Source organism: Papio anubis, chromosome X, assembly GCF_008728515.1.
Source record: "Papio anubis isolate 15944 chromosome X, Panubis1.0, whole genome shotgun sequence".
NCBI lineage: Eukaryota > Metazoa > Chordata > Mammalia > Primates > Cercopithecidae > Papio > Papio anubis.
This window is the reverse complement of record NC_044996.1, coordinates 126,013,435-126,026,026: the sequence shown is the minus strand read 5'-3', so window position 1 is coordinate 126,026,026 and position 12,592 is coordinate 126,013,435. Positions and strand designations below refer to the sequence as shown.

Here is a 12,592-nt window from a genome sequence, read left to right as displayed (position 1 = left end):
GGTCTTGCTTTGTCACCCAGGCAGGAGTGCAGTGGTGCGATCACAGCTCATTGCAGCCTCAACCTCCTGTGCTCAAACAATCCTCCCACCTCATTTTTTGATGTTTTTGTAGAGATGATGTCTCACTATGTTGCACAGACTGGTCTCCAACTCCTGGGCTCAAGCAATCCTCCCGCCTTGGCTCTCAAAGTGTTGGGATTACAGACATGAGCCACCATGCCTGACCTCTTCCATATATTTAGAGGAAATCCCTTTGTGACTACTACCCGCTATTTTTTTTTTTTTTTCACACAGGGCCTTGCTCTGTTGCCCAGGCTGGAGTGCAGTGGTGTGATCATGGCTTACTGCAGCCTTGACCTTCTGGGCTCAAGCAATCCTCCTGCCTCAGTCTCCCAAGTACCTGGGACTACAGGTGTATGCCACCATACCTGGCTAATTGCTTTTGTAGAGATGGGGTCTTGCTATGTTGGCCAGGTTGGTCTCTAACTCTTGGGCTCAAGCAGTCCTCCCACCTCCGCCTCCCATAGTGCTGGGATTACAGGTGTGAGCTACTGTGCCTGGCCACACCCACTGACTCCAATTTAATTCTTTTTCCACATGGCAACTATCCAAGAATTCCCCTTAAGTCTTCTCTTTTGCAGGTGATACCCCATGTCCCAGGCCCTTCAGTCATTTCTCCATGGCATCATTTCCAGACTACTCTCCACCCTGATGGTCCTCTTCTAGGGGATTCCATATTTGTCTCTATTGTTGTTTTGTGTATGTAAAAGACTTTTAAAATTAAAATGTTTTCTTCTGAGATAATTGTAGATTCACATGCAATAAGAAATCAGAGACATCTAGTGTACCCTTGACCCAGTTTGCCCCAATGTTAACATCTTGTTGTACACTATCATAACCAAGACATTGACCTTGATACAATCAAAATACAAAATGGCAGGGTACAGTGGCTCACAGCTGTAATCCTAGCACTTTGGAAGGCCGAGATGGGCAGATCATCTGAGCAAGACTCCATCTCAAACAAACAAACAAAAAGTTATGTCAATGGAATCATACAATATGTAACATTTTGAAATTCTTTTCTCATTCAGCCTCATTCCTTGGAATTCATCCAAGTTGTTGCATGTATCCATAGTCCATTCCATTTATTGCCGAGTACTATTCCATGGCATGGATATACCACAGTTTCTTTAACCATTCACCATTTGAAGGACATCTGGGTTGTTTCCAGTTTTTGCCTATTATAAATAAAGCTGCTATAAACTTTCATGTACTAGTTTTTGTTGTTGTTGTTTCTTTGAGATGGAGTCTCGCTCTGTCACCCAGGCTGGAGTGCAGTGGTGCGATCTCAGCTCACTGCAACCTCCACCTCCCAGGTTCAAGCAATTCTCCTGCCTCAGCCTCCCGAGTAGCTGGGACTACAGATGCGTGCCACCGCGCCTGGCTAATTTTTGTATTTTTGTACAGACGGGGTTTTACCATGTTGGCCAGGCTGGTCTCAAACTCCTGGTCTCAAGTGACCTGCCCGCCTCGGCCTCCCAAAGTGCTGGGATTACAGGCATGAGCCACCATGCCTGCACCCACTCTTTTTTTTTTTTTTTTTTGAGACAGAGTCTCACTCTGTCACCCAGGCTGGAGTGCAATCTCAGTTCACTTCAACCTCCACCTCCCAGGTTCAAGTGATTCTCGTGCCTCAGCCACTGTTTAGCTGGGACTACAGACACCCATCACCACACCCTGCTAATTTTTGTATTTTTAGTAGAGATGGGGTTTTGCCATGTTGCCCAGACTGGTCTTGAACTCCTGGCCTCAAGTCATCTGCAAGCCTCAGCCTCCTAAAGTGTTGAGATTGCAGGCTTGAGCCACCATGCCCAGCCATCTTGTGCCCATTTTCTAGTTGGATTTTTTTTAAACTCTTTAGTTTTGTGTGTTCTTTGTATACTCTAGATCCTTTGGTGGATATGTGGTTTGCAAATATTTTCTCCCAGTCTGTAGCTTGTCTTCTCATCCTCTTAACAAGAACTGTCACAGACAGAGCAAAAGTTTTTAATCTTGATGAGGTCCAATTTATCAATTTTTTCCATTTATGGATTGTGCTTTTGGTTCCACATTTTAAAATTTTTTGTGTAGCACTAGGGCCTGAAGATTTTTGCCTATGTTTCGTTCTAAAAAATTTTATAGTTTCACTTTTACATGTAAGTCCATCATCCATTTTGGGGTAATTTTTGTATAAGATGTGAGATTTAGGTTGAGGTTTACTTTTTTGCCTGTGGATGTTCAAGTGCTTCAGCACCATTTGATGGAAAGCTTGTCCTTCCTTCACTGAATTGCTCCTTTGTCAAAACTCAGTTGTGCATGTGTATGAGTCTCTTTCTGGGTTCTCTATTGCATTGACCTATCAGTCTGTCCCACCACCATTACCACACTGTCTTCATTAGTGAAGCTATATAGTAGCTCTTAATACTGGGTAGAAGGATTCCTCCTTTACTTTTCTTTTCCAGGATTGTTTTAGCTATACTTGCATCTAGGTTCATGAGAAATATCGATCTGTAATTTTATTTTCATTTTTTTGGTACTGCCTCTGCCTTGTTTGGATATCAGGGTAATACTAGCCTCATAAAATAGCTTGGAAACTATTCTGTTATCTTCTATCTTCTGGAAGAGATTGTGTAAAATTGGTGTCACTTCTTCAAATGTTTGGTAGAATTCTCCAGTGAGGTCATTGAGACTTGGAGATTTCCTTTTCAGGGTGTTTTAGTTTTTTCTAATAGTTATATAACTATTCAGATTGTCTATTCTATCTTGGTTGAGTTTTGGCCTATGTTTTTCCATATACATTTCAGAATAGGCTTGCCTATGTCTACAAAAAACGTTTCTAGGATTTTGATAGGAATTATATTAAATCTAATAGATCAATTCCAAGAGAATGAACATCTTTATTATGTTGAATCTTCCAAATTATGAGCATTGTATGACTCTCCATTTATTTAGATGTTATTTGATTTCTTTCATTAGAATTTTAATTTTCAGCATACAGATCCTGTACATGTTTTGTCAAATTTATACCCAAGAATTAAATTTTCTTTAGCATGATTGTAAATGGTATGATGCTTAATTTCAGGCTTCACATGTTCATTGTTAGTATGTGGAAATGCAACTTTTTGTATGAATTTGTATTACACAACCTTGCTGAGCTTACTTATTAGTTCAAGAGATTTTTGTTTCCTTGAAATTTTCTATGTAGACAATCATGTAATCTTCAAGGGAGAGTTTTTTTTTTCTCTCTCTCTCTCTTTTTTTTTTTTTTTTTTTTTTTTGTTGTTGTTGCCTTATTACTGTGGCTAGAACTTGCAGTACTGTGTTGAAAAAGAGCAGTGAGAGTGGGCATCCTTGCCTAGTCCCTGATCTTAGGGGAAAAACATTCAGGTCTTTTACTCTAAGGATGATGTTAGCTGTAAGTTTTTTGTAGGTGTTGTTCCCTCTGTTCCTAATTCACTGAGAGCTTTTATTGTGCATGGGTATTTCATTTTTTTGCAAATGCTTTTTATGTATCAATTGATATGACCATATGATTTTTCTTCTTTAGCCTGTTGATACGGTGGATTACACTGATTTTCAAATGTTGAGCCAACCTTGCATTCTTGGAATAAATCCCACTTAGTTGTGGTGTGTCCTTTTTTTTACATATTGCTGAATGTGATATGCTAATATTTTATTGACAATATTTGCATCTAGGTTCATGAGAAATATCGATCTGTAGTTTTGTTTTCATTTTTTTTTGGTATTGCCTTTGCCTTGTTTGTATATTGGGGTAATACTAGCCTCATAAAATAGCTTGGGAACTATTCTGTTGTCTTCCCTCTTCTGGAAGAGATTGGGTAAAATTGGTGTCACTTCTTCAAATGTTTGGTAGAATTCTCCAGTGAGGTCATTGAGACTTCGAGATTTTTCAGAGTGTTTTAATTACAAATTCAATGTTTTCTAATGGTTGTATAACTATTCAGAGTGTCTATTCTATCTTGGTGAAGTTTTGGTAGTTTGTGGTTTTCAAGGAATTGATCCATTTGTTCCAAGATGTTGATGTCATAAAGATGTCCAAGATGTCATAAAGTTGTTCTTGTTTACTATACTTTTAATGGCTCTAGGGTCTGTAGTGATATCTGTTTCATTCTTGATTTGGTGATTTGTGCCTTCTCTCTTTTTATCTTTTTCAGTTTTGCTATCTATCCAACTAAATGTAAATATTCAAGTCTACCGATGAGCCCATCGATGATAGCCTTCATTTCAGTTACTGTTTTTTATTTCTAGCCATTTGATTCTTATAGTTCCCATCTCTGCTGAAATTACCTATCTGATTTTGCACGATGTCTACTTAGGTTGTGAGAGACTTTAACATAGTAATCAGGCTGGTCATGGTGACTCACACCTGTAATCACAGCACTTTGGGAGGCTGAGGCAGGCGGATTGCTTGAGCTCAGGAGCTCGAGACCAGCCTGGGCAACATGGCAAAACCCCATCTCTACAAAAAATATAAAGAATTAGCTGGCTGTAGTGATGCATTCCTGTAGTCCCAGCTACTTGGGAGGCTGAGGCAGGCACATCACCTGAGGTCAGGAGTTTGAGACTAGCCTGGCCAACATGGTGAAACCCCGTCTCTACTAAGAATAAAAAAATAAAAAAATAACTAAAAAATTAGCCAGGCATGATGGCACGCGCCTTTAGTCCCAGCTACTCGGGAGGCTGAGGCAGGAGAATTGCTTGAACCTAGGAGGCAGAGATTGCAGTGAGCTGAGATCAGGTAATTGCACTCCAGCCTGGGTGACAGAGCAAGACTTCGTCTAAAAATAAATAAAACGCAATAAAATTATCTCTGATACTTTAATAGCAGTGCCATATCTAAGTCTGAATCTGATCACTTCTTTGCCTCTTCAGAATGCTTTTTCTTTCCTTTTGGCATGCCTTGTAATTTTTTGTTGAAAGTTGGACATTGTATATAGGGCAGTAGATACTAAGATAATAAACCTTTAGTGTGAGACTTTATATTGATCTGGCCAGGAGTTGGGCTGTGTTGAGATTTGCTTTCCTATGAACATTACAAACTTCAGATTCCTCTAGTGATCTTTTTTTGTCCCCCACCCCTCTTGGCTTTGGGACTTCCCTTTGTGCTGCTCCCCAAAGTCTGTCTCTTGCAGTCCTCCCTGCTGTTGTTATTCCTGGAGGCTTGTTAGCTGGTAGGGGGATGGATTCTGTAATATTCTAAGCTTCAGTCTTTGGAGTACACAGTGGGCTTGTGCCTCGGGTGTAACCTTCACATGGTTTCTGTTTCTCCTCCAGGGATAGAGCTCTCTCCCATTCCCTTCTCCCAGCTGCAGTGGGTATCTATGAGTGTTTTCAGTCTATAGACTTGAAGCCCTTTTCTCTGAAGATTGAATTGTTTTTAGTTGAGATGAAGAGCTAGAGTTGAGTGCAGTTTCCTCCCCTAGTTGCATTGGTAATTCACCAGGGCCCTCGGACCATGTCTTTCCCCATGCAGAATAGCCTTTTGTTCCTTAAGGGAGAAGGATCTGAGTAGATTTCTCAGTAGTTCCTGAGCCAGTACCATGAGTTTTTTTTCTGGCCAGATGGGGTTTCACCATGTTGGCTGGTCTCAAACTCCTGACCTCAGGTGATCCTCCTGCCTCGGCCTCCCAAAATGCCGGGATTACAGGCGTGAGCCACCGTGCCTGGCCTGGCCTAAACATTTTTAAGACATGGAAGATTCATTGGTGGGACTTTCATCGACAGGCCCATCCTCAGCATGTGAAGTGTCCTCAATTACCCCGAAAGTTGTCACCCTCAGCTGTACTGTTTCGTCTTCCTCATCACTCCACCCAGATTCTCAGCACCACATGCATCCCTATTAAAGCAGATATCAGTTCTACCTTCAGGCCTAAAGCTTCCTCTGAGAATTCCTCTCTCAATTCATGTCCTTCTCCTCCTTCCAGATGTACTTCCTCCAAGAAAACTGCCCTGATTGAGAACAAAGAATATTTTCTGAGAGCTGCCTTGGGACGACAGCAGGGAGTTGAGCAGGCATTTCATACAGGCGTCCGTTTACTCCCTATTCATCTATTTCCCTTTGGCATTCAAGGGCAGAGCTTCAGCCCCAGCCAAATTCTTGATTTTCTCAGATTGAGTCTAGGAAATATTCATGATGCTTGAAAAGAATCTGCTGTATGTCTCCTAAGACATCTCTGTTTTCTTCTTCTTCTTTTTTTTTTTTGTTTTGAGACAGTGTTTCACTCCAGTCACCCAGGCTTGGGTGCAGTGGCACACTCACAGCTCACTGCAACCTCCACCTCCCAGATTCAAGCAATTCTTGTGCCTCAGCCTCCCACATAGCTGGGATTAAAGCCGTGCACCACCACACCCAACTAATTTTTTGTATTTTAGTAGAGATTGTGCTCTTTACCATGTTGGCCAGGCTGGTCTTGAACTCCTGAGCTCAGGCAATCTGCCCACCTTGGCCTTCCAAAGTGTTGAGATTATAGGCATGAGTCACCTCGCCTGGCCAGACATCTGTTTTTCTCTGGGGGAAATAACCTTGGAAATGTTATTGATTTCTTCATATTTTTTCGTTTGGTTTCAGGATGGCTTTCATCAGCTGGGTTAGTTTAAAAATTGGTTTGTAAATCCCTTAAAACTTTGATTTTTATTTATTTTTTTGAGAGAGAGTGTCACTCTGTTACCAGGCTGGAGTGCAGTGGCGTGATCTTGGCTCGCTGCAACCTCCGCCTCCCGGGTTCAAGCGATTCTCCTGTCTCAGCCTCCTGAGTAGCTGGCATTACAGGCGACTGCTGCCACGTCCAGCTAATTTTTGGTATTTTTAGTAGAGATGGGGTTTCACCATGTTGGCCAGGCTGGTCTCGAACTCCTGGCCTCTGGTGATCTGCCCGCCTCGGCCTCCCAAAGTGCTGGAATTACAGGTGTGAGCCACCACGCCTGGCCTTTTTTTTTTTTTTTTTTAAATTAATAGAAGCTATAATGAAAATTTGCATTTCCAGGGCACCTTCCCATCAAAGAGCTCAAAGCTTGCTAACAAATCTTAGCTTTCTGGAGAACTGGTAATATTCTATGGGGTGGGTGGGAACAGGGAGCATTCAAGAGTAAAATGACATTGTTACATAATTATCTGCATAATTTAATTAAACTTGTTGCCACTTAAAGAGAACGGCTCCATGAAGCTGGTTTGCCAGGAATTCAGTTTATTTATTTTTGTTTTTTTTCTTTGTCCTCAGAAAATTCTAGCTACAACCTACTACATCACCTTGTTCTGTTGTTTGGTTGAAATAAGTTATCACCTATTGCTCCAACAAGAAAAAAGGAGAGCCCATTTTATTGCGAATTCCAAATTCACAAACACGATGAGCACGCTGTCATTTGTGGAAAGGGCCTGCCCCCACAGCCGCTTCAATTTGGGATTAATTCAAAAGACATGAAATAGGCCGGGCACGGTGGCTCACGCCTGTAATCCCAGCACTTTGGGAGGTCGAGGTGGGTGGATCACCTGAGGTCAGGAGTTTGAGACCAGCCTGGCCAACATGGTGAAACCCTGTCTCTACTAAAAATACAAAAATTAGCTGGGCATGGTGGCAGGCGCCTGTAGCCCCAGCTACTTGAGAGGCTGAGGTGGGAGAATCACTTGAACCCGGGAGGCGGAGATTGCAGTGAGCTGAGATCGCACCACTGCGCTCCAGCCTGGGCGACAGAGTGAGACTCCACCTCAAAAAAAATCATGTCTTTTGAATAAAAAAAAAAAAGGGGGGGGGGGGGGGGCATAAAGTAAAACCATCACGTGGAAACCTGTACCAGCTTCATGGATTCTTCTCAGTTGCATGGGCTGCCTCTGCTCCACATATTGGGAACCAAGCCTTGGTGACTCTAGGAACAAGACTAGGAGTGACAGGAAAAGTTCATCCTCTTAAGAGACCTGATCCTTGCCTGTCCTTACACCACTGATATTTATTTCTGGCTTGGCCATTGTGCTCCTTCACTCATGCTAATTTTGGGCACAGCATCTTCTTCCCTGGGCTTAGGTCCTAAGTGCCAAGGCTTCCCTCTGTCGGATGCCACAATCAGTCATGCTGAATGCCGGTCACCCACGCATGCGTGCTTTGTTACAGTTCTCATTTGTACAAAACCAAAGAGGGAAGCTTTCATCAAGCCCCCTTGGTGCCAAAACATCTCGATATTAATTTGTGCTAAAATAACTAGAGGACTAAAACCTAATCTCATACCACAAAAAGGGGACCACGATGACCTCGCATTACAATACCAAGGCCTTTGTGGGACCTGGGAATTATTTTTATACACCGTGGCGACTTTGAGCAATAAATTACACATCCTGCAGTTTTCCCATCAAGGAACGGGTTATGAAAGAAAATCCTGCCACTAATAAGCAAAGACAAGTGTGAGGACACATACAGGATGTCCTTATGGAAGAAAGCAAATCATGTACTTGAGCATGCCACCTAGAGGACTGTATGTGAATAAAAGTGGCTTGGCCGGGTGCAGTGGCTCATGCCTGTAATCCCAGCACTTTGGGAGGCCGAGACGGGCAGATCACCTGAGTCAGGAGTTTGAGACCAGCCTGGCCAACAGGGCAAAACCCCGTCTCTCCTAAAAATACAAAAATTAGCTAGGCGCGGTGGCAGGCGCCTGTAATCCCAGCTATTGGGGAGGCTGAGGCAGGAGAATCACTTGAGCCCGGGAGGTGGAGGTTGCAGTGAGCAGAGATCACACCATCGCACTCCAGCCTGGGTGACAGAGACCCCGTCTCAAAAAAGAAAAAAGGCCTTACACAGTTATTTGAATAATGATGACTTCAAAATTTTTACACTAAAAAAGAATTTATACCTAACTGGCATTTTCTGATTAGATATGAGTATAAAACTGAACAATTTAAAAAATAGAATTCACAGGCACAGATTTCACAGATTATTTCTGTTCACTTGGGAAGGATGGGGGGAGGCACTATATTCCATGTCTTCTAAGGATATTTCTACCAGAGAAATCAAATTGTATAAAGTGGAGAAAAATAGTATTCCAAAAAAAAAAAAAAAAAATCATTCCTCTTGGACCATGACAACTTTGAACAAAACTATTCTCACAAAATTTCATTTTAATCATCTTCTTTACAAAGCACAATACTTAAGACTTTTCTAAATACAACTTTATAAAATGAAGCAAAAAAATAATCTCCATAGATGCCTGGTCGAGTCCATGCTGAATGCAAAATAATTTTTTTTTTTTCCAAAAGTGATACTTCCAAGCTTTTCAACATTCTCGATGGGTCCATTTTGTAAAGAGTAAAGATGGTGGCTGTTTGGGTAGCGGCTCGTCCAGTTCCTTGACGCAGAATCCTCTTGCTGGGTAGCCCGAGGGGCAGCAGTGACGCTGTACATACCAACTTCTCCTTCCCGAATCACTTCTCCCTCTCCTCATACAAAGGAAGCCAATGGCCTCTATGAGGGGGAAGACATCAGCTCTCTACATTCCATGTTGCCAGTGCCCCATGAGGGTGTTCCAACCGCTCAATTTAATCAACAATCCTACTCTGTATACACGTTATATAAAACTATATAATTAGGGATTTTCATAAGTAGATGAGAAATTTGAACATCGAAGAATCCAATCTGCATTCTTAGATCATTAGGTGGTGGGGAATCTCTGGAATCTTCAAGTTTAATGCAGAAATGCTTAAAACTGTCAAGGGGTACAGGGATATTTTACGCTGCTCTTGGGAACTTGGCACTCCTGACTCCAAGCACACTGAACCCAAGGCTGCTGAAAAGGCAATATATCCAGGGATGGGAATGGAGGGTGTGAGGTTTCCTTCCTTATACACTCCCTTCCCTTAACTGTGCCCCCACCCAGGAAGACTGAGGTGTTCGGGCTCAAGTAAATACTTGGAGGGAAATAACAGCCTCAGGTAGCAAGGATGAGCACATAGGCAAGAGGAAGGCAGGGGGAGGGAGGGAAGAAGAGAAAGGAAGAGACATTTATTTGTAACACTATCAATGACCAATAATGTGATTTTTTTGCATCACTTCTTCAGTATCATTAACTCTCATTCTTTGTGGCTGTGCAAATCTATTAATGTTTAGTAGTTTCACTGTTAAACTCAGGAAATAGACAAAGCAGCTTTCGAGAAACACATCCAACATCTTCAGGGGCCATTAAGGGACCACCCCCTCCACCCCTACCCCTGAACAGTCTCGCAATACAGTAGGCTCCTCATTTTCAGCTAAGGATGAGAAAACAGTTACATAGTCTAAGGCTGAACTGTTCATGTACTACAAAGATAAAGCGGACAGGCAAACATCAGTTTCCTTGGAAAATAAAAAGCAACTCCATAAATGCAAGAAAGTTCCAATGGCTACACTTCAACATGACCCTCCTCCCATTCTCTTGGATCTGAGGAAGGGGTTACAAGTGAGCAAGGCAAATGACATTATGTGAATACAGTTTAAACGATAACACACACGGGTTACCCAGTGCAGGAAATAATACAACTTTCCCCCCCTTGTTTTCATTTGCATTTTACTTTTATTTATTTTTGCTTTAATAATGCATATTTTGTTCACGCAAAAGGTGCAAAGGACAGAAAGCAGGGGTTTAACTTGGCTGATGAAAAATCAAGCAGGGATGACATTTCTAGTTTCATGAACAACCTAAAACTAGGAGAAATATAAAAGTCACAGCTGGTACCACAGAGCACGCCCAACTTCACAGCTGTCTCCTCTTAGGACCTTTGGCTAGGGTGAGAGAAGCTTTGAAGACAGTGGCCTCTAGTGGACTTGGATAAGTGGCAGATTTTTTTTTTAATTTTAATTTTTTAATTTTTTTGAATCATGGTAGCTGCATCACAAAAGCTCCAATCAAGAGGGTGGTAAAAAGAAGGCACAGATCATTGCAAATACCAGATTTTCTCTTTCTCTTTTTGTAAATATACCATCATATATAAGCTAAAATTTCTCTTAGGGTGGTGGGGTTTGCTGGCAGGGGAAGGGACAGGTTGAACCTACAATTGCATATGTAATAGAATCCTAATGGGGGGACAAAGAGTGAGGCAGCTCTCAGCCTGAAGCAAAAGAAAAGGACACTCGCTTCTGACTACGTGTAGTACAAACACTAGGGAAGTCTGTGACAAAACACGATTAAAAAATCATAAAATTATAAAGCTTGTAAACGAATAATCTGAAATTACATTTTATTAATGGAAAATATCATCAAAATAGTACCACTATGGACTAAACTGCCTGAGTTTTCATTTCGCATTGAGATCTCAGAGTAGAAAAGCCTTTAGCACAATTTTGCTCTGTGTAAGTCACAACGAGTGCCAGCCCCAGGACTAAACCCTGGGGAAGATTCTCCTCTTGGATGGAATTTGTGTTGTGCTATCAAGACTTTTGTGCTAATCTTTCAAACAGGGACATTTTGAGGCAAACCTTTAATCTTTTGGCACAAGATTATTTTGGCTGGGGCAGAAAATTTGAGTCTCGGACTCAGGATGAATAATGTGACATTTCATTGATCAAGTATTCATTTTGATTGTAGAGCTTTCTTTATGTCATTCACTTCCATCTAGAAAGAGAAAAATAAGAATGGAACAAAGTCATAATGAATCGGCTGGTTTTATAGAAGCTGAAAGATTATAAACCTGGTCGACTGAAAGAAAACTACCTGACAATTTTAAAGGTGACATGACATCGGAATGGACAATCAATAGCAATGCCAGAAGTGACATCAACACAGAACAGGCACACAGACACAAGGCACTAGGAAATGGTGAACATTTTGACTCTCAGGCTGCCAGGCTGCAAAGTTTGTCAAAAGCAGCAGTAATTCCAGTTTCCTAGCCAGAGGGTAGAGCAGGCGGTCCTATCAGGCTGGGCCATCTGGCAGTGTTGGAAGGCAGCTGTGGTTGGCTCAAGGGGGTGTCTGTCAGTATCCCCAAAATGATGGCAAGCAGCTACCTATCCTTTGTTAAGCAACATGGGCCCCCATCACCACAAGGGCACCAACTGGATGAAAGCTGAAAGTCTACCTTCGGTCAATCAGAACTCCCACGCATTCTCTGCCATTTGGTAATGGCAGTGTTGAATCAGAAGCTACAGGGGACAGAGCTCTAATGCCCTGGCAGGACAGAAATGGCCATTAGTGAGAAGTCAAGAGCAAATGCCCCTGAACGTGGACAACTGTGGCCCCTGGAGCCCTAGTGACCACATATAATGAGGCCTCTTGGAAATGGAGGTGGGGGAGGGGCTTTTCGCAGAGGAGATGTTTAAGATAAATTCCAGGCCAGTTGCCGTGGCTCACACCTGTAATCCCAGCACTTTGGGAGGCTGAGGCAGGCAGATCACCTGAGGTCAGGAGCTCGAGACCATCCTGGCTAACACGGTGAAACCCCATCTCTACTAAAAATACAAAAAATTAGCCGGGTATAGTGGCATGTGCCTGTAGTCCCAGCTAATTGGGAGTCTGAGGCAGGAGAATCACTTGAACCCGGGAGGCGGAGGTTGCAGTGAGCCAAGATCGCACCAGTGCACTC

The 12,592-nt window shown here is 42.4% G+C and overlaps 1 protein-coding gene across 13 annotated transcripts in view; it reads right to left on the bottom strand.

Moving 5' to 3' along the window:
- Positions 1-9,140: 9,140 nt before the first annotated feature.
- The window catches only part of SH3KBP1 (SH3 domain containing kinase binding protein 1), a 355,843-nt gene continuing 352,391 nt past the window's right edge, over positions 9,141-12,592 (bottom strand). For all 13 annotated transcript variants that reach the window (XM_017953930.3, XM_021933130.2, XM_021933128.2 and 10 more), the window contains one exon: positions 9,141-11,625. In XM_017953930.3, the coding sequence (XP_017809419.2) occupies positions 11,584-11,625 (42 nt within the window). In that variant the 3' untranslated portion in view covers positions 9,141-11,583. The remainder of the gene's footprint in view (positions 11,626-12,592) is intronic.